General features: G+C 38.8%; 2 protein-coding genes across 2 annotated transcripts; both read right to left on the reverse strand.

Annotated features, from left to right (window-relative positions):
* Positions 1 to 10,202: 10,202 nt before the first annotated feature.
* LOC150087152 (uncharacterized) lies at positions 10,203 to 11,924 on the reverse strand. Its single transcript, XM_090371857.1, has 3 exons — positions 11,846 to 11,924; positions 11,497 to 11,689; positions 10,203 to 10,518 (listed from the first exon to the last, which is right to left on the reverse strand). The coding sequence occupies exons 1-3, from the start codon at positions 11,852 to 11,854 to the stop codon at positions 10,370 to 10,372; spliced, it is 351 nt and encodes a 116-aa protein (XP_090227983.1). The 5' UTR covers positions 11,855 to 11,924; the 3' UTR covers positions 10,203 to 10,369.
* Positions 11,925 to 18,413: 6,489 nt separating this feature from the next.
* Positions 18,414 to 20,567, reverse strand: LOC150087153 (uncharacterized). The gene is made up of 3 exons (XM_090372989.1): positions 20,486 to 20,567; positions 20,165 to 20,357; positions 18,414 to 18,763 (listed from the first exon to the last, which is right to left on the reverse strand). Exons 1-3 carry the CDS (start codon positions 20,492 to 20,494, stop codon positions 18,615 to 18,617), a joined length of 351 nt encoding a protein of 116 aa, XP_090229115.1. The 5' UTR covers positions 20,495 to 20,567; the 3' UTR covers positions 18,414 to 18,614.
* Between the last annotated feature and the right edge of the window lie 2,051 nt (positions 20,568 to 22,618).

The following is a 22,618-nucleotide window of genomic DNA, read 5'->3' on the forward strand; positions in this document are numbered from 1 at the left end:
GTTATTTTCTCCTCTCAAGAAAGATACAACAACCATCTTGTCAATACTTCTCAACATCAGACTTATCTAACACCCAACTAATTTTTCAGATAAATTCAGCAGCGTCAATTCATCATACTCAGTTTGCTATCATTTCCCCTTCGATCAAACAGCAAATGTTGAAAGCTAATAATTCACTGATCTGAATCACATGATCTATCACCTTAATCGTGGACACTGTGTGTTATAATTAAACGAATAACTGTACAGCGCCACTACAAAATAATTTCTCTTCAACCAAAATTAGTTCGTGAAATAATAATTATCGAGTCGATTTCATTGGAATTCAAATTTAATGGCATTTCAATATTTATTATACACATATCTAGGGCTCATTGTCCACAACTTTCCGTGGTCAATGAGCCCTCATAGTGGACAGTGTCGCTGTCCTTTCGCATCGCGTGCTAAAGGCCTAGGTTTCATTCCCATCACCATCCGATATTTAAAAAATATACCTCCTCGAAATGAAAAGAACTTCAATGAACTTTTCTTTAACGTCGTGGCAAAGTTGATCTCGATGAGAGCTTCACAATTATTTTTTATCTCGAAAACTCCGGGTTTTCATCCCAGAAAAGACGAAAGACAACCACGGATTACTCATAGTTTTATAGACACGATGCACTAGATCCTCGCGGCCTTAGTTTTCTCGGTGCAAAAATTGTGAACAGTCCAATGCATGGCAAAAGGAGGCAACGTTAGCGAGTTCAAAAATTAGACCATTTTCTTGGTGTGATTAATATTTGTTGATCTTACTTTCATTTGTAGTTTTCATTAAGATGGTGTAGTAATATATCGAATTCTATCCTCATAGTCACCCCAGAGTGAACAGTAAATGCGGTTTTACTAGAACATGACAAATTAGAATGAAAGCTGTAAGCTTGAAGTGACAGTTTTTGTCGTCGCCGTGGACAACACGGACAACTACTTTAGTACGGTCCATGGTTGCGAACAGCTGCCAGACATATCTCCCATTTGTGATGCATCGATAAAATCAGAGTATCAATCAACTGTTGCGAAAAATGTCTTTCAACAGCGAGTCAACACGTATGCAGGCCCGTTGTGCCCTATGAGGTTGAGAGTTGTCGTCCATCAAACCGAACTCTTCGTCTTCGGGACCAACGTAATTTAGGACCATGGGTCACAGAATCTCATCTCTATAACTGCGTGCAGTCAGGATGCAATTCCCAATGATATCGAGGTCTGCACGGCCACAGAAACCAATGCCATCCAATACCAGGGTTCGTCTTTTACGCCACACTATAACCTAGAGAGAGAATCCGACTGCAGGCTGTACCTGGACTCCGGGAAGCAAACGGAACCATTCCTAGTCAATCCAATTGCGATGTCCTGGTGCTCACCTCTTCTGGGGTGTCGAACGCTCAATAGAATCCACACTGTTGTTTGGATTGACTCCCCTATTGCTGCTGTAAAGCGTCCGAATATCTAGGTAACGTTGAAGCGTCGATTGCGGTGGGAAAGAAGGGGGATAGATATTTGAAAGTCTACGTGGACGTAGACTTTCAAATACCGCACGTGGACGTCTACGAATGGTCTCGGTTTCTTGGAACCCTTTCCACAATCTGCTGATAACGCCTTTGACACACCAAGCCATGACGCCACTTGACATTGTGACTGTATTCCCTTCATTCTTCGAATGACTGTCAAAGTTGTAGACTCAGCAACTCCCTCTGAAATGATATTTTCAGATGCTGCACACGATAATCGACAGGTGTATTTGTCTTTTGCAGTTACTGATCTTGGAGGAAATGCATCTGCGACATGATAGAGTATTTAACGAAGTGGTGAAAAGCGTGAATTTGCATGTTCTCGCTTTGTATTTGTTGGAGAACTTAGTAATATATATCTGCACGTCAGTTCGCTTTTGTGTTGTTATTTCAGCCATAACGGATATCGATACAGTATATTGTCCAATAGGTTATATCTAATTGTTTTGACAGCGTTACTTGATATTTTAATCCTATTTGAAAAGAACCGAATAAGTTATCCTAAAGACATAAAACCTTTGCCTCAATAACCACTCGCAAAGCACTTGTGAGTACGACTGTACATGTTAAAAAACTGTTAAAGCAGAACTTGAGTTACTGCTGGCAGTTCATTTGTAAGCAGGATGAAATAAATATCCAATAACATTTCGGTTTTCTGCGGAGCTCGAGACCGCCTGAGGACTACGTCTAGCGCGTGTAATGTTCCATTATGAGTACCCACGAATCTGCCGGTACATCATTCGCACTACCTGTAGTTGAACATCTCCCCCGTTTATCTTATTCATATCTTTTACGATGATTTCCCTTGAGATCGTATTACCCGTGCGGTCGCCAACAAATAATAACCGCGTGCCCATCTAAACGACACTTTCCACGGTCTGACGAAGCTGCTGTGTGTAACTGATAAATCTCGCGACAGAAGTATGCGGCTGATTGCCAAAGGCAAACTTTGCTATCTCGAGGGTGCAGTTGCTGTCTGCCAGCTGAAACATAAGGGGGTTTCGAAGAAAAGACTGCGTCCACGGCTGCTTCGATTTAACTTTTCAGCAAACGCGCGATGTTGAAGAAAAGACGATTATCAACAAAGAGACTGTTCTTTGTTAGACCTCTTTTAGTGGTGAGGCTGGAAAGCAAAAAGAGCTGTTTCAGTTATTTCTCCCTCTTTAACTCTGAAGCCACGTCACGTTTTTTGTATCGTATAAACAGTGGGAGGCGCTGCCAAAGGAACTGCGAATATCAAAAATGAAATGAACCGAAGAACCGTGAAGTCTATCGAAAATTTTAAGAATGATTCAATAATTCAAATAGAATTAGTTAGATATTCTTGGAATGTATTCCCATTCAAAATAGTCTCATTGAGACTGAACAGTCTTTCTCCAACGATTCTGTCACTTATTGATGCATGCTTGATGCTTGGAACTCTTCGGAATTCTTTGAGCATTCTCGTCATATTTTCAATAATGTCCTCACCACAGGAATACTCTGTTTCACCTGATTTTTAACTACAGACAGAGCAGTATTACCATGGTAAAGGAACCAGGTGCCACTTCATCGTAACCAAACATTCACGCGTGTAAGACCTTGAAAACCTCCGCCCAATTGAATGATTCTATCACGATCAAGGGTCGCTTCAAGAAGGTATTCAAGAAGGTATTCGTGGTGAAATCGCCATTCTCAATTGAAAGAAATCCATAAACCTCATCTTGATATTTTATCGCCCCTTCAGTGACTTTTTTCTTGCTGTTGTTAAGCAGTGAAATTATTGGAATGTTATTTTATAGTTTTCAAAGCTGTTTGCAGCATAGCTGTGAAATATGAGTTTCCTAATAATTTTCGGATTTAAAAGTCTGAGACAACAGCAGACAGCTGTTTTACAGCTACGGACTGGCCTCTATTTGGCACCTCAGCTGTCGACTTGCCTCTCTTTGAGAACGTATGCCTGATTGCGAATAATGTATTTGTCTAAGTGAACAGTCAGACAGCGTGTAGAAGAAAAACTTCCATTTAAATATATACCTAATAATAATAAAGGCATAAGTTATGTACATCTTTAACCCCTAGAATTCGGCTGCATCTACCCTACACAGCACAACACTATGGGATTGCAAGATATTATTTTGCAAGGGCAAACGTAGCACAACATCTACACAGTATTGCCTAGATTCTGTTGAATATGAGCTAATTCAAAATTCTAAGTTCCTCTTGGAGTTAGGTGCAGAAATTACAAGATCTCTTAGGGTTCCATCGCAAAAACATTAACAAAAAGAAAATCCATTATTTTTTTGATAATGTGACAATAAAACTTTTAGCTGCTGTTCAGTCGTATTGCTCTTTAGTTTGTATTTGTTAAGAATGATTACTAGTTGTTTAATTCTCACCCTCCAGATCTGTCCTTCAGTCTGACCATTTTATTCTTGAAGATTCTACTTCCATCGGTCAAAATGTTCTCCCCACCTCTTTTTTCAAGAGATGCTTGAGGACATTACAGAAATACTACTAAGGAAGAAAATGTTTATAAAGACTCCGTGATATATTTAATTACTTTATTAATATTGAAGGTCAAATTGGTACGATGACACCAAACCAGTCCCAATAATGAAATAAAATTAACTACTACTTTCGGCTTTATACATTTAAATTTGTTTTCTGGCCTTTATTTTAGGTGTAGGAGAAGTATATCACTTGATCATAGGAAATACTTATTGGAAAGAGAGGAATCCCAAAAATCCAGGCCCAAAAACTGATTTCAATATGGAAATCGGGAACATAGTTCTTGTTATTTTAGTAGGGTTTCAGAAGCATCAGCAACTAAACCATATTGCTCCGTGTATGTTGTCTGTAAACTACGCGTTCTGAGGTTGTTTTTCTGTTTACTGGACGAAAACCCGAGTTTCCAGGAGTAAAAACCATGTTCCTTCGTCCGAGGCCGACTATTTCGGCCACGTTGTGAAAATGACCTATAAAAATTCCTTACGTCATCCACTGCTACCCACGAGGGCACTGTAATATGACATGCATCACAACATAGATAAATAGATAAATTGAAATACGAAGTTATCACATAAGCCATAAGTGAAGTTTGTACAATGGGGTTGGTGTATGAACAAGCATAAAAGTACTAAGTACTTTACCGAGAAATAAAAAAAGAAAAAAATAGTATTAACTTTTTATTCACATTATAAACTCAATAATATTTCATTAACTAGACGTTTAAAACCTTTAATGAAGCTCTAAGAAGATTCTAATAGGAATTAAATAGTTTAAGACAGTATTTCTCTCGTGCTTTTATTTCTTGGTAAAACACAACAACTTAAGAAAGTGAAGAGCGCAGCTGCTGAATTTCACTAACCCTGGTTAATGTGCCTTTAAAAAGTTTTAAGAAGAGTTTCTAAAACTAAGAATACAGAAGCCAGCCATAATAGTATCATTAAGGCATGCATGCAAAAGAAGACAAAACATCGAGAGACTGGGGATGTTTTGAAATGCGTGCAGCTAATTATGGGCGAAATTATTAATATCTGCGCATTGCCGAAGGGTGGATTAAATTGCTTCGTAGGAGTGCATTTTGCACAAGCCTAATAGGTTCATTGAATTCCAAAGAAGGAATTTTAGCGGAGCCGACAGCATCAAACAAACAGATCACTGACTAGAAGCATTTCATTATTCTTAATTGGTTATTTTGATTCGAGTCGTTAATTTTTAAAGACCACATTCTAAGACGAAGAAAAGCGAGCGTACAGTTTTCTTGGCATTATGCTAAATCACATTTCCCACCCACTTTTTTCGTGAATAGATTTGGCAATGACATGCTTCAACGAAATTCCTCCTTACTTTTAACGAGGTCCATCCAGGACACAGCATCCTTTGGGGTTATTAAACAGCATGGAACAGCTGTTCTCTCCTTGCATAATTAAATGACGAAAGACACACCCTCTTACGAGCGCATTGTCTTCGGCGGAACGGTACGTCTGGGACCTGGTCGACACCATCCGCCTCTTTTTCAATCCGCCCCATTTATCACGCACATATTCGGAACATTAACGAGAAAGTCAATTAATCAGTGCCATGAAAACGTCTGGAGCTGACTTAAACGTTTCGACTTACGCTCTTTCCTAATGACTCGGATGACCTTCAGAAATGAGAATTAAGATATCCTGTGCTCCAGAAAAAAGAGGTTCTCAACTTTTTATGTTTTCGCATCCAGTGCAAGAGTCTTAGGGCGTGCACCCGTTTCTTTTTCACTTCCTGTCGACTTTATAGTAACAAATATTTGATTCAGAATTTTATATTAATGAACACGTTAGAGTCTATGATTTATTTTAATTAAAACTATATTTATATTGCTTTAATTAAAATGACATATGTTGCCTGCGCTAAAAGAAATGCAAACGATGTTCTATTTTTCAAAAAATGTAGCTAAACACTAAACCACATATATTTTAAATTCGACAAAATATTAACGTAAATTGTGGCCGGTTTTAAAGTGATAGGAACTACAGTTAAACTCTAATTCGATCGCCCTGAATTCCTCCTACATAAATTTGCATGTTCGAGCATTACTGGAGAAGAAAATGTTGGATTGACACCACATTTTCAGCATTTCATTGGTCCCTGGAGGCTTTTAAGACCAATTATGATCTCTAGCCAATGTCTGAGTCCAATTTCTCACCTAAGCCATCGATAAATCAGAACAGATCTTGATGAAAATCGTGATGATCGAAAGAAAACATTACGTCCACAAGAATCCATCGGATAAGAATCTAAAAGATAAGAATAAAAACATGAAGATTTTAGTAAGCGTATCATTACTGTTCAGTGTACGTCTACTGAAGCAACTGAATTTTCTTTGGCCGGTACCTGTCGATGATATTCTTTAAGTTATTAAGTTGTCATCATTCCTCGAGTATGAGGTGGTATTCGTGACTAAAAGTATTCGACGCTGTCACATCCAGCATTCCACGACTTCATTTATTTTCCACGATTTACTGTCTTTTCCTTGCGTCCCGCTCTGCCATGCTACTTCCTGTGTAGCCATGTACAACGAACATTAGATTCAATCTTACAAGATTGGATTCCTTCGACACATTTACCACACAAATGGAAGAAGGAAAGGAACGACGTGCTTCTATCAGATGAAAAAATTTCGTTTCCTTTTCCTCTTATTTTTTAGTATAAACTGAAAAATTCATTTTATTGCTTTTCACGACGTGGCCTCTAAAGGTTTCTGAGGTGGGAAAATGTTGTGAAACAACAGAACAAGTTCTATAAAGAACACCATCTGATTACAATTTCCTTATAGTCGTTTTCAAAACGTAGAATTCTAACAATGCAGCAAAACATGCTGCGTAAAACTTCATACTCTTAAATATAATACTAATTTAAGAGTAAAATAAATATAAGAAACTGAACTGAGTGGATTATAGACAACTATTCAATTATCATACACTATCTAATGTCATATTTAAAAGCCACGAGCATATGATTGCATTACAAATACAGGCGAAGTTAGAGAGAGAGAGAGAAAGAAAGAAAGACGCGTTCGATTCGATGCTCCCAGGAGGCGGGTGCTCTACTATTTGGCTAATTGCTGTCATCTTGGAAAAACCTTTTTAACAAACTTATTAAAAGCCTTAAACGGCTGGACTAAATAAAGTCGCTAAATTATGGACAGGTAAGCTGATTGGGCTCTCAACTTCGGCTCTCTAATATACACAGCAATTAGACTGCGGATCCCTTCTTCTTCAAGAGGAGTGTTTCCATTTACAATGGGTTTCCTCAGCCTACAAGTTATTTCTTATTAGGAATTTTTTCCCGCCATAAAGTGCGGTTCAGGGTGTCTTGGTCGGTTAAGCCTCGGGTTGTCATGCACTCCGGTACTCCATCCATCCATCCATGTTCTCCTAGGTCTTCCTCTTCTCCTTATTCCAGGAGGTATCCATTCCAGGATAGCCTTTGGATATCTGTTTTCTTGGATTAGTTTTACATGTCCATACCATGTTAGACGCTTCTTTGATGGTGTCAATAATAGTCTTTTTCACTTCCATTTTTCCCTAATGTCTTCATTCCGTTTTCTGTCTCTTCTAGAAGTTCCTGCTCAGCGTCTCCAAAAATCCATTTCTGTGGAGAGCAATTTGTTTTCCACTCGCCTATTCAATGTCCAGGTTTCCGCTCCATACAATAGAGGATCCCAAAAAGGACAATTGTTGTCTGTAACCAAGACCAGCTTACATAACTTCAGTCTCGAGTCATGTCCAATCAATAGAAAACAATAATGCGTTCCACACTACAGTTACCATTTTTTCCTACAGTTGATGGAAATCACAGCAGGCAGGAGGGGATACGTTTCTCTCTTCTGTCAGGATTAATTCAACCATACTGCTATATTTGACTCAATTCATCTTTCAGTCGCCTCTTGTTATGGGTGGGATTAAAACCATCACTATCGAACCAGCAAACCGGACATGACAGGAATCCTGGAGATATCCCGATTAGGGAGATATATGAGAACAGCCTCGATGACAAACAAGGCAGCTGAGTAACGTGCCAAACAAAAACCGTAGTTCTTCTGTGGACACATCTCGCAGTTCTATCTAAGAGAGCAGACCATTATGCAAAAACAAATGTTGTTTCCGCATAATGGTCTGTCATCCGTGTCCAGCAAGATCTGGAAGCATAATTCGTAAAGGGAACAAAAAGGTAATCATACAACGTAATAACATTCCGACCTTTCGAACCCCATTCAGCCCTAATCACAAGTCTGAGTTTGGCACACAGGGCCTTATATATTTCCGGGCATAACCCCAAGTAACAAGGGAATGCAATAAGATTGAGGGCGCCTTTGAGTAACATTGTGTTTTGCTAAATATAGTTATCTTGATGGTAGACCATTCAGATGGGATTACGGTTGGCGCTTTCTTCGTGCTCTACTACGAGTTCTTTGATAGTCTGCTGTTCAGCAAGAAACAACTAGAGACCTAGCCCATTCCGTAAAAGAGTTGCTGACACAGCCTGGATAGTTATTGAGCGATTTAGAGCATAATACATTTTGGCGAAAACTGCACAATATAATTTTTTATTCATGGTAGGTTATTATATTTTATGCTTTGTATTTCTGTGTTATTTCTTCCAATTTTCAATAACTCACGCTTCTTTCAGTAGGCCGAATGGTTTCTTTACAATTTGGAAAGGAGAAGGTCTTTGAACTCTTCTATGATTTCTACAATTCTTGTACTATTCCCATTATGTTATCACTCCGGGGTATTCAGAGTGGTATTCAGGTGACCTTATGATATTCCTTATAAAGCTGATAGTTTCATTATTAATTCAGATTGATTCGATATCGTAGTTCCCAGTAGGTCTCTTGATTGCAGATGATTTTGGTGATGCTGGAACAAGTCCTATCCTTGTAAGACAGGAGCTTGCAGAAGGTTATAACTCAAACGAACGAAAGAAGAAAAAAATGAGTGATTACACTCAACGAAAAGCTTTTGAAAATACTTTAAAATTCAGATCATTGCTTGGCTACGGAACTGTCGGCCCCCGGCGCCAATATTAGAAGTAGAACTGGGACTGTCCTAAAGCATAAACCGATCAATATTTTTGCTTCTGTTTGCATGTATTTTAATACAGAAGGTAATTTCCATGGACATGTGTATATGAAAGGGTGGCACCGAGAACATCCGTTCAAATCCTTCTCGTTTCCATGTGTAGACAGGCGTGTAATAATGTCATGTTTATGTAATCAGTGTATGTGTTGTGTTGTGCTGGCCTCTTAGCTACCCAGAAGCAGAAATCTCTCGGAAAGCTGCTTCTGAGTACTCGTCCACATCACGGGAAGGTGGGCCAAGTCCAGTAGATGGGATACTCTTATGAAAAAATTAAAACTCTCAACACTACACTTCGACCCACAGTTTCTGATGACCTCTGATTATCAAGATTCCACCATGATGAACCCAAACACTAAGCATGCAAAACTGGCATTACAGATCTTCTATGTCTCAACATTGCTTTTGAGTATTCTCGAAAAGGACCAAAATTCTTTTGATCAGCTACAAATAATACCTCCTAGCCTGGTATCAGATCCTTCATTATTCCTCGAAGCTCAATCGTTAAGTTCTAGTAATTTGCACATTCATATGTTTCCCACTTTCCTGAGCACCGCAAAAACATAAATCGGTATCCGACAATCCCAGGGCAAACAACTTATCATTAAGTGACCGATGTCCCGTCATTAAAAACAAGAATTCCAAACTTGGTGTAAACCATTTTGTAATCTGTTCACTGTTTAAAAATGTGACTTCAGGTAACGCGTCCAGCCTCAATATTAACCCACCTATAATTTAAATATTTCATTCAAGCATCGGTTCTTTTCTTGTTTAATAGCAGTATTAAAATTTAACTCCATCCCCAAAATCCTAATGGGCATTTGCCTCTTTATATAGTAACAGAGACCACGGTACACCAAGGATAGATCCAACGAAATACACCCGGCAACCACCTGTAAAAAAACTGTTGAAACCGTTCTACAACATGAGACCAAGAATATAAATCACTCAATATGTTGATAGCTTTAAGTTCTAGCATCGCCCTGGAAGTTTTTGATGTATTAAGAGATTACCACCAACAGTAAACACAGTTCTTCATTGAAATCAATTTATTGAACAATAAAGTACATATTGCTGATGTCTTGGTACATATCTAGACTTAGTACAGCATACATTATCCGTGCAGATATTGAAAAATGGTGCTTCGCAGTAGGTGCAAGGGCGAGTAACCCAGGGTTCTTTCAGAAGTACAAATGAGGATGTGCTAGTTTAATATTCTTCTTACTTATCATATCCACCACCACCACCTGAGCAAATCGGCCGTTCCACGCAGGTGTCTGTGCTGTGATCGCAGTAGTAGTTTCTATCACACACGATAACGTAGCCATTTGATACATCAGAGAGGGTGCCATTACAGGGCTCGTATGCACCTTTGGGGGAAGGAAAAGCGAAAAATTATAATTATATTTCGCTTAGTACAAAGAAAAAAAAAAACGGCTAAATATATAAGTTAACGGTTTTTTTGGTACAGATAAAAACATTTAACCATATAAGTTAATTTAACAAATAAATGGAATCTAAATTTCCGCATAGAAATGTGTCAAATTTCTTAGACATATTCGCATAAGTGTGAATAACAACAGTTGTCTTTACTATGTCCGTCTGTCGTATATTGACTTCCCAATAGAGAGATTAATAAAACATTTTACATTTGAATCGTTTGGGAAGATTCGTCCAGCCATCCAGAAATTCAATAAAATTCCGCAAATATAAATCAGACAATAATTATTGCTTTTTTTCCGTATGTATCACATAAGATACTAAATATCGTATGTTGTAGCTGAATTACTAAATATTAAGTTTGTTTACGTCCGCAGAAAGAAGGAAAGAATGCGCAGTAGGGCGAATTCGATGAAAGAAAACGTTATGAGTTCCCCTTTCGCGCATATGAAGTTCTTGCTTTTTTCATGAGCTTTTTTCTTGTTTGTTATCAGTTTACTAAATACACAAATCATGAATTGTTTACAGAAATGTGAAATAATTATTATCTTTCAATTATTATTAAAATACTGAAAAAATAAGTAAAATAATTCAAAACATTGACTGATATTACAAATATACGTTTCAAAATAAGTGCAGCGATATGAAAACAATTATTGTCATATGCTATTACTTAATTAATACTTAATTAGTAATTTATAGATAATTAGTTATTTAATTTAAGTACAATAATTCAGAAATAACGTTTTCTTTCGAGCGCTTTCTATTTTTCCCTCTGTTAGACGTTGATTGAACCACTAATACAGATTCGTACAAATTAATTCAATTATAGAACTTTTAACTCTAGAATAAATGCCCATTAAAATCGCGTTAAAATCATGTCGGTATGGTGAGGGGAAAACACTCACCCACAATTTTGTAGCAGACTGCACAGCAGTGGCGATGATTACCTTCGTCGCACTGTGGATTTGCTGCGATATAAGTATATCCTTCACAGCAAGAATATCCCACAGGATAACACCTGTCAGGATCAGGACAGTCGTGGTCAGCTTCAGTGAAACTGAATGCCGCAACAGCAGCCACAAATATCGCAAATAAAACCTGTTCAACGAAAGAAAGAGAAACGGCAATTTATTAATTATTTACTGAAACACTGAAAGTTTAAAGGGCTTCATCTAAAGTTAATTACAACAAATTGGAAAGCCACGGATTCCAGCACAAGAGCTTCCCAAAGAAAAGCTGGCAACGATCACCTACCTTGGCCATTGGTTACGAACAAAGATCGAGTCAGGAAAGATTAAGGACCTTCAGCGTTGGTGTGAGTCCAGGGACTTCGTGCTGCATTTATACACACTTCTGTGTATAGGAAGTCCTCTACAAGCGAATACACGTGCGTCATTTTTGATGCGTGGCGTGCAAGCTATTGTGAAGTGTGCAGGAAGAGTACACGGACATTGCAAAACTAACTGCATGAATAAAGATAGAACTGAACAAAAGAGTGCTTTTTGCATATTTATACAGGATGCTGATGGTAATATAGGACAGATCATCTAATGAAGAAAAGCAGGTGCATCTATTGCCTAAAGTTAGCTGACGTGTGTGATCTGTATTTTGATCTAGTCAGTGTGAAACCATGGCATCCCATCTCTTCTCGTTTGGTTATTTCAGATCCTTAACAGAAAGGAAACTTTCCCATATAAAAAATTTCTTCGTATCGAACTACCTGTACTAATCCAGAATGTATGGTTTCAAAAATTGCACGTGTAGCGGAATACTGCCTTTTGTATATAATTATAACACTCGTCAAATCACCCGAATCAGTTGTTAAGTAAGGGGTGTGAGTAACAGCGTCTAACGATATGCGCAACCGTGGCATAAAGAATTGGTCTGAGAAGATTTAGTTTGTTGAGAATATATGACGAATATATTCTCAAGAAATGGATATATTTTGTGGTGTTTATGCTAATTTAGGTAATTGCTTGTTAGTTAAGCTAATTGCTTTTCCTTATCGATGTATCTGATACAGTTAGAAACTGCTCATCTTCTTATTCGTTAAGTTTAATCTGTATAGCCTCAACGAAATTAAATATTTCTTTAATTTGTATTCTTTGGCTCGTAAATGTATTTCTTCAAGGTGGACACCGTCTATCTTTTTTGATATTTTTGTTCTTCTTTGATATAAAGTCGTTCTAGTTGACACTTGCTACGCTAAACGCTTTTGCTGCTCTCCGTTTCAAGGCAACCACCTGCCTGCGGCATTGAATCCACTCCAGGTAGTCCTGTTAACTTCACACTGAGCTGCCAAGCAATACATGGATTCAGTAGTAGCAGATATACACTGAAAGGACAGAATTCATGGGATACCTGGTTCCTGGGCAATGCGACGCTGTCAACACTCTCGCTAGTGGACGAACCAACCGCTTAGCAGGTATATAGGTACACTGCATTCACGTAGACGGTAATTCGATGTCAATATGAATAAACGTCGTGAGTTAACCGACTTTGAAAGAGGGATGATAGTGGATTCCCGACGCATGGGTCACTCTATCGCGGAGGCGGTACAGAAATTCCACGATCCCCGTTCGACAGCATGAAGAGTGTATCGGGATTACGCCATTTCCGGAATAGCATCTCATGGACAGCGCTGTGGGTGGAGAAAGGTGGTGGATGAACGTGGCCATCAACGACTGTCTCGCTTTGTTCCAGCCAACAGGAGAGCGACAGTGGCATAAATCACCGCCAATTTCAACGAGGGAAGTGCCAGAGTTTCCGCCAAGACCATCAGGCGATCATTAGCCGCAATAGGTTAATAGGTTATGGGAGCAGCCGACTCAACAGATTCCCATTGCTGACACCACGACACAGGACTCTACGCCTCAGCTGGGCGAAAGAACATCCGCACTGGACCTTGGATGATTGGAGACGGGTCTCTAGGTCCGACGAGTCCCGTTTGCAGTTATTTCGAGCGGACAGGAGAGTGCGTATCTGTCGGAAACCGCACGACACTATACACCCGTCATGTCAACAAGGAAGTGTTCAGGCAGGTGGACAGTCGGTAATGGTCTGGAGAGTGGTGATGATCTGGAGTCTGGCCAGTCATTAAATATGATGTGGTCATGGTAGGCACAAACCATTTTGAGACTGTGGGTAATGTTGCGAATTCAACGTTTGAAATGTATCTTCGTATAACCTCACAATGTTCACTTTCAGCCCATGTTTGCTGCCACAGCAGTGAGTTCCTTCCAGAGTCTTCGTTTTTCCTCTTTTATTCTGTTCGCAGGGTCTGTTACAATGTTAAAAATATTTACAGAAATTCCTTTTTAGAGATTGTAGATCATACCCCTGTAGGAGATATAAAGATCCAGATGCAAGGTTCGTGCTAGGACGTGTAGAGCATTATTCGACACCGTCCTAGGTGCTTGAAGAAGAGTGAGCAACACCGAACGCTGTAATGAAAGAAGTTTAGTCCTAATCTTAGTTTTTGAGACCCTCCAAAACCAAACACCTCTTGCGTACGCAGCAATCGGTAGGAAGATAGTCGTATAGTATAAAGACAATGTCTTTTTGCTAAGGCCCTATTCTTTTCTGGAAATCCTTGCAATTCCAGCCGAGAAGCTTTTAATTTTCTCAGAAATTTTGGATACGTGAGTATGAAAGATTAGTTTGTCATCGCCCAGGAAGGGACCAGAAAAAAAAGAAGAAAGGAAGATGGGGAGATAGTGTGAGTATGGGATAAAAGAGAAAGAAAACAGTGGGGACAGTAGGGTGCGTAACCGTCAGGTTGGAAAGGGAATAGGAAACCCATCCTGCCCCACAGAGGAGGATTAAAACAAGTGATATGATGGTAGGCTAGCCACCAGGCAAAAAGTGGGATTTGGTATTCCACCTATGGAGAAGCAAAGATATAGGGAAAGGCAACCCTATACTATTGTAGTCTCAGCAAGAAGAAGTTCATCAACATTCAGCTTACTCAATCCATTTAAGGCAATAAATATCTCAATCAGATCACCTGTAGGTGCTTAGTGGATGGGATCTATACGGTTATATTAAAGGAGGCAGGAAAGGAATTAAGCAAACCCTTAGCCATAATTATGAGAGCTTCTTTGGACTCAAGGTAGATACCCATAGACTGGAGATGTGCAAATGTGACCCCAATTCACAAAGAAGGATCAAAGGGCGACATAAGTAATTATAGACCTATGAGTTTAACTTCTGTTCCAGGAAAATTAATGGAGGCACTGGTTAAAGAAGCACTGCAGGATCATCTAGACAAGACTTCAGTTATAGCTCGGACACAGCATGGTTTTGTTAAGGGGAAGTCTTGCCTGACCAGTTTGATTGGATACTATGATGCAGTCACAAAAGAACTGGATGCAGGGAATAACTTTGATATTATATATTTGGATCTTAGAAAGGCTTTTGATACTGTTGCACATGGAAGACTGCTGCACAAATTGGAGCAGTGTGGCATTGGAGGCAAATTGCTGCTATGGATAAAGGGGTGGTTGAGGGGGAGAAGACAGAGAGTGGTAATCAATGGACACTGCTCATCGTGGATTAATGTTATCAGTGGAGTCCCTCAGGGTTCAGTGTTAGGTCCATTGTTGTTGATGATGGTATATCAAGCTTAATTTCCAAGTTTGCAGACGATACAAAGGTTGGCAGGGTTGTTAAGGACACTACTGACGCTATGCTGCTGCTGCAACAGGATCTGGAAAGGTTGAGTAGATGGGCTGAGAGGTGGGAAATTAAGTTTAACATTGACAAATGTAAAGTACTACATATGGGAAACAGTAACCCCAGAGCAACGTATCAACTCTGTGGTACTACACTGACAGTGGTGGAGAATGAAAAGGACCTGGGGGTAATTGTGGAGGCAGACATGAAGTTTTCTGAGCAGTGCAGACGGGCTGCAAGGGTAGCTCATGGTGTCTTGTCAATGATATACAGGAATGTTTCTAGCAGGGATAAGGAGGTGATTATTCCCTTGTATAAGGCAATGGTCAGGCCACACCTTTAGTACTGTATACAGGTCTGGAGGCCTCATTTCAAGAAGGATATAGAACTGTTGGAACGAGTACAGAGAAGGGCAACGAGATTAGTGAATGGAACAAAGGGTTGCTCTTACGAATAAAGGCTTAAGTTTTGCAAATTACAGTGTCTGGAGACTAGGCACCGGCGAGGTGATCTGATAGAAGTGTATAAAGCCTTGAAGGGTTTGAGCATGCTCAATGCCGATGGGATTCTTCCTCTTGCTCAGAATAATCACCTGAGAGGGCATAAATTCAAATTGAGGAAAGACAGACGTTAGGATAGATGTGCGGAAATTTGCCTTTAGCCAGCGGGTAGTTGGTCGGTGGAACAGACTTCCATCCATTGTTGTTGAAGTTGATAGCCTAAATAAATTTAAGACTCAGCTACAAAGCTTGGCAGGGTGGTAAATGAGAGTAATCGGGGTATGCTATCTGCAACAAGATCTAGAAAAATTAAGCAGATGGTCTGAATAAAGGCAGTTGAAGTTCACCATTGACAAATGCGATGTCCTGTATATGGGTAGCAGTAAAGATTAACGTACTAACTGTGTTGTACTAAATTCAAGGCCGCGTCCATGAAAAAGACCTTGGAAGAGTAATTGTGCGGTCAGATACGAAGTTCTCTGAACAATGCAAAGAGGCTACCAGGACAATTCATGGATATTTGTCTATGATTTACAGAAATCTTGCTAGCAGGGACAAGGAAGTGATTATCCCATTGTATAACGCAATGGTTAGGCTACAGCTTGTGTACTGCATATAGGTCTGGAGGCCTCATTTTATGAACGATATAGATCTGGAATGGGCGCAGAAAAGGGTAACGAGATTGGTGTAAGGAAAGAATAGGTGGACTTACAAAGACAGGCGTTAGTACTGCAAATTGCAGCGTCTTGAGACTAGGCGATTTGATAAGGGCTTTTAAAGCTTTTAACGAAATGAGCGAGTCGAATGCTGATGGCATTCTCCTCTTGGTTAGGCTACAGAAATGAGGAATAAATTTAAATTGAAAAGGGGTGGTTGCAGGATAAATATGAAGAGGTTTGCCCTTAACCTGCGTTGAAAAAAATTCTGGAGTTTAAAAAAATTCTGAGTTTCACACGCTTGTATTCGAATCCACGTGACACCACAAATAACAGAAATTCTGATTCTTTTAATTAACTATAGTTCTTTAAACTTCTCTCGCCGCCCTCTACGACCACTCGACCTAATTTGGTCGAGTGGTTGTAGAGGCCATAATTAAAGCTGAAGTGTTAAACTATTCATACGAATACAACAAAAGGAGATTCCATTAAATCTCGACTTTAACCCATATCAATTCTATGCGGGGTGTAGAAAAGTAAAATACCAAATGTTCGTTTCAAAATACAGCTAATTAAAGAAGTGAAATAATACATGAAAGAAAGCACATTAGCACACTACTCTTACAAAGGGATGTATAGATCGCTTCATCTCCGATTTATTTTAAACTTCGTGAGCACAACATATTCCTCAAGTGAAGCAAAATGACCAAGTGGGACGACTCCATATTGAGAAACTTCCGATTAAACAGAAGTAGCCCTTTGTGGTTTAGTCATCTAATATCAACAAACGTGTACAACGTTCTTTAAAAGGATAAAGGGTTCAGTATGTGCTTCTATTCATGTGATGATTAATTATTGGGTATTATAATTCCCAAGAGTTATCATTATTTCCTCAGAGAGAAGTTTGGAGCTCGTGGACAATTAACTCTATGCAATTTTCCACTGATTTCTTTGTTGCCTCATCTTTGTTCATTCACTTTAGCTATTACATTTAAGCTCTGAACAGACGTCAACGTTTTATCGTTCTCATGTCCTAAAACTTGCTTGCTGTAAATTAGTAGAGTTTAAAATAGGTTAGTTTACGTTAAGATATGCCTGATTATTGCTGAAAATCTGTCTGATCACTATCTGGTTAGTTGGATGTTGTTGGGTTTTAGGCGCATCAGCAACTTAGGCCACACTGCACCGCATATATCATGTCTGTATGTAAATTTCTGCGTTCGATTTGCTTTTTGTTGGACGTAAAACCCGAGTTAAACCTGAAGACGGCTAACTCAGCCACGTTCTGAAAAGGGCCCATAAAAATTATACCAATTATGGTACCCACGACAACTGATCACTAGCAATGCCTTCAATAATTGTTCTCTAACAACACGATGTGCTGTAATAATAATAATTAGCGATGTGTCATATCGTAATAAAAATTCTTTCCGGACTATAGTTACTTCTTGGAAGACAAAGTTTGCAAAAGTTATATAAACGAACATTGAAACTAAAAACGAAGTGATTATACTCCAGGAAAACGCATCGAAGATCACTTTAAAGCTCATTAGATCGGTGGATCAAGGAACTGTCCGCACCAAGAAGCCAATATTAGAAGTCCAGTCCATGTGGGTAGCACACTTCGTAGAATCATCTTCTTCCCCACACAGGGTGTAAAAGACCTCAGTTGGAGTCCCCTCAATAACTAGAGGAATTTTATGGATCTTTATCACAACGTGGCTGAGTTGGTCGGTTTCAGACAAGAGTGGCATGGATTTTTTCTCCCGGAAACTCGGGTTTTTCGTTCAACAAACAGAAAATCGACCTCAGAACACAAGCAATTTACAAACAATATTCATGGAGCAATATAGTCATAGTCCCTGATGCCCACACCTAAAACTCCACTACAGCAACATTTATAAACGCCATGTGTGAATTTTGTTGCAATTAGATTCTTTCCATTAGAAGTTTTTGATGTGTTAAGAGATTACCACCAACAATAAACACAGGTCTTCATTGAAATCAATTTATTGAACAATAAAGTACATATTGCAAATGTCTTGGTACATGTCCAGACTTAGTAAATTATCTGTGCAGATACTAAAAAATGGTGCTTCGCAGTAGGTGCAAGGTCCAGCAATGGTGCAAGGTCCAGCAATCCAGAGATTCTTTCAGAAGTACAACTGAGGATGCTGTAGTTTAATATTCTTCTTACTTATCATCGACATCACCACCATCTGAGCAAATCGGCCGTTCCACGCAGGTGTCTGTGCTGTGATCGCAGTACGAGTTTCTCTCACATACGACAACATACCCAGTTGATACATCAGAGAGGGTGTCATTACAGGGCTCGCCTGCACCTTTGGGGGAAGAAGAAGCGAAAAATTATAATTAGAAAAATTCTTACCTGCTTTTCTGTAAGTACGAAAAAGAAACAAATTTCTTATAATATTTCTAAATAATTATATTTCTCGCTGCATTCGTTTTTCACTCAATATTATTTGTTATGGTATTTTTTTCCCCTTTTTCTTTGAATCAAATACGTTTTCATGTTTAATTTCGATCTACCTTATTACTGTAATACCCACCATTTCTAATTCCTCAAAGTTTCGAAAAATAAACTTTCTTAAATGATTTTCAAACCTTGAACATTTCTATAGTAAACTTCCTTAAACACTATTTAAACAGCCCAAAAACAAAACATAAATCAAGTTCTATTTGGCTCTCAGTCACAAAATGCGTTACGTTTATTTTTAAAGTACTTTCCTTCATTAATTCTGTAAATGGTAAAATTTATCTGATTCTTCAAAATTCGATTAAAATAATGCATTTTGGGATTTTTCTCAAAGACCATAGGCATCTGTTTCAGTACAGAAAGAAACGTTATATAATTTAACTAATATTGGAATTTAACAAATAAATTGAATCTAACAGTACGCATACATACAAATATGTCAGGTTTTTTAAGCACAGTTGCATAAATATGTATAACAACAGTTGTCTTCAATATGTCCGTCTGCCATAAGTGACCTCCCAGTAAATAGAATTGTAAACAATTTTACATTTGGGTCGATTAGGAAGATTTGTCCAGCAACCCCCGCATTTCACTAAAATTGCACAAATAGAAATCAGGCAATTATTATTTCTTTTTTTCCGTATGCATAAAAAAGGATAACGTATACTGTAGCTGAAGCACTGAATATTAATTTTGTTTCCGTCCGCAGACTGGAGGAAAAAATGTACAGTGGGGGGGGGGATGCTCTGAAAGAAAACGTTCTTGATTCCAGGTTCACGCATATGAAGTTCTTGTTTTTTTTATGAGTTTTTTCTTGTTTGTTATCAGTTTGCTAAATATACAAATCATGAATTGTGTACAGAAATGTGAAATATTTATTATTTTTCAATTATTATTAAAATACCGGAAAAATAAGTAAACTAATTCAAAACGCTGTCTGATAATCCTAGTATTGCGTTGTAAAATAAGTGCAGTGATGTGAAAACAATTATTTTTAAATATTTTAAACAAAATTAGCTTAACTAATATAAAAAAAAAAGTCGACGCACCCGAAAAGAAACGGACTGCGTTTAGTTAACTTGTCTCAGTTCTATTTTCCCACCATTACTCGCATACGTGCTGTATATAGTATGTTGTCCTATCTTGTATGTTGATTAAACCACGAATAGAGATCAGCACAAATTTATTCAATTTTAGAACTTTAACTCAATAATTAAAATTAAAATCATGAGGGGCAAACACTTACCCGCAAATTTGTAGCAGACTGCACAGCAGTGGCGATGATTACCTTCTTCACACTCTGGATGTGCTGCGATGTAAATATATCCTTCAGCGCAGGCACATCCAATAGGATAACACCTGTCAGGATCAGGACAGTCGTGGTCAGCTTCAATGACACTGAATGCCACAACAGCAGCCAAAAATATCGCAAATAAAACCTGTTCAAAGAAAGAAACAGAAACGGCAATTTATTAGTTATTTACTCAACCACTGAATAACAACAAAATGGAAAACCACAGATTCCAGCACGAGGCTTGGCATAGAAACGCTGGCAATGATCACCTACCTTAGCCATTGGAAACTAGCAAAGTTCGAGTCAAAAAAGCCGGAGGATCTTCAGCGTTGATACGAGTCCACGGATTTCGTGCTGCATTTATACACACTTCTGTCTGTAGGAGGTCCTCCACAAAGGAAAACACGTTGTGTCATTTTAGATGCCTAGCGTGCAGAATTTGCAAGCTATTGTGAAGTGGACAGGAAGAGTACACGAAATTAATTGCATGAGAAAGGATAGAATTGATCAAAAGAGCGCTCTGAATATTTATACAGGAAATTGAATGGAAGACACAGCAGTCGATCTAACGAAGGGAATCAAGTGCATCTAGTGCTCAAAGCCAGCTAACATATGCGTCACCTGTGTTTTGATCTAATCCGTGCGAAACCATTGCATTCTATCTTATTCTCTGCTCGTGTATGTATTTCATAAATGCAATGAAAATGAAACTTTCCCATATTAAATATTCCCTCGTATCGAATTATCTGTACCATCTGCAACGTAGAGTAAACAATGTTTTTCTGGTTGTTGGATTCGTTGGTGTATTAGCAATGACACTATAATACACTGATTACTGTATTTTATCATATTTTTTTTTCTTTTAGGGCACACAAGGGCTCAGATAAGATTGTATTAATTAATCAGTTGATGTGATTGAAAATGTGGGTTAAAGAGATAGATTTGCCGCTCCCTTAGATATAACAACATTAAATTTCATTATATCTAAGAGAGAGCACACATTTGTATACCGTCTAGATATATTGGAATTGGTCCTGAGATTCCAATATGTCCAAGGAAAATTATGAGCTGGCGTGTGCTCGAAGTTTTACTAATTGTGCCCAAATTTTCTTTAGCAGAAGATGACCGAGAGGATTTACACTGAAGAGCAGTCACGCCATTTAATCAATTAGTCGAATAAGTGAGGCACTTCCATCCATCCATGAAAAACACTCTCCTGTGAACAAGCACAGACCCGCAGAGATTTGAGCTGCTCTGGAAATTCTTCTTCTCTAACTGCAAAAAAGTTACCGCACGTCGTTGCCATGAAAAAATAAATAAATCTACCGAATCGCAATTGGTCCTTTCATTTACAACTCCCTGTTCGCCCTGCAAATCGCAGGCGATGTCTATAACCAGACGTGATTCCCGGATCAGTTTCAACCCCAGAAATCAGCTATGAAACCCACCTGGTCGAGCATGCCACAAGGTAACTGAAGTCTGCATAGAAATTATATAACCTATATTTTCACCACACCAGATAAGGCTAATCCTTCTGTTGCCAATTCTTATTTAAAAAGTATTTTGCAATCGAGCTGACATGAGTGCCCCTGTGCCCACCGTGGAATTTGGCAAGGGAGACGCTGCCACGAAAACTGGCTCGCCCTGCTCCGGCCCTAATGTCTCTTGATCTGTCAGACACAAATTCGTTATTGGATGAATCAGCTGATTCATCCAATAACGAAAACAACTCAACTTCCAATCTGTTATTGACGTCTTCAGACAGGAAATGTTCAGCTACGTAACTAAGAAAATACAGGAAATTTTTACCAGCTTGCCTGCTTTATGTCATTCCTTCCCTGTAAAATTCCAACAACTCACAACAAGTAAAATCAACGTGGTTCTAAGGCCAACTCCTCCCCACCTGCACCCATTGTAGTGGAATCAATACATCTGTCATCTATAATGAGGCGCTGCTTCAAACAGCCCGTCGTCCTTGATTACTATAAAGGTTCCAGAAACAAAGAATCGTATGCAGAGAGGTCTTAGAGAAGGTCTCTGAAGGGAACCACAAATTAGTCCCGCTCCACTTCACTTGATAAGAATTGAAACTTCGTTACAAATAATGAATTTTATTGAGAGCAATCAAGCGAAACTTCTAAAGTGGGTGAATGAGTAAGCTGTGTAAATGCACTAAGAAGAATATGGTTAGTTGAGTGAAAGAAGACAGAGGGTGGTTATTAATATACACTGCTCCTCTTGGATTAATGTTATTAAGAAGTCTCCAGAATTGAGCGCTGGGCCCATTATTGTTTTCTATATTTATTAATGATACTGGTAAAGGCGTATCAAGCTTATTGTCTCAGTTTTCAGATGATACAAAGCTTGGCAGGGTGGTAAATGACAGTATTCAGGGTATACTACCTG

The sequence above is a fragment of the Mastigoproctus giganteus genome, chromosome 4, assembly GCF_048544385.1.
Source record: "Mastigoproctus giganteus isolate SK-2022 chromosome 4, ASM4854438v1, whole genome shotgun sequence".
In the NCBI taxonomy this organism is placed as follows: Eukaryota; Metazoa; Arthropoda; class Arachnida; order Uropygi; family Thelyphonidae; genus Mastigoproctus; species Mastigoproctus giganteus.

Bases quoted from the DNA above. Each gene is read 5' to 3' on its own strand.
- LOC150087153 (XM_090372989.1), bottom strand. The intron at 18,764-20,164 runs GTAAGTGTTTGC...CTTCCCCCAAAG, and splicing joins AGTCTGCTACAAATTTGCGG to GTGCAGGCGAGCCCTGTAAT.
- LOC150087152 (XM_090371857.1), bottom strand. The intron at 10,519-11,496 runs GTGAGTGTTTTC...CTTCCCCCAAAG, and splicing joins AGTCTGCTACAAAATTGTGG to GTGCATACGAGCCCTGTAAT.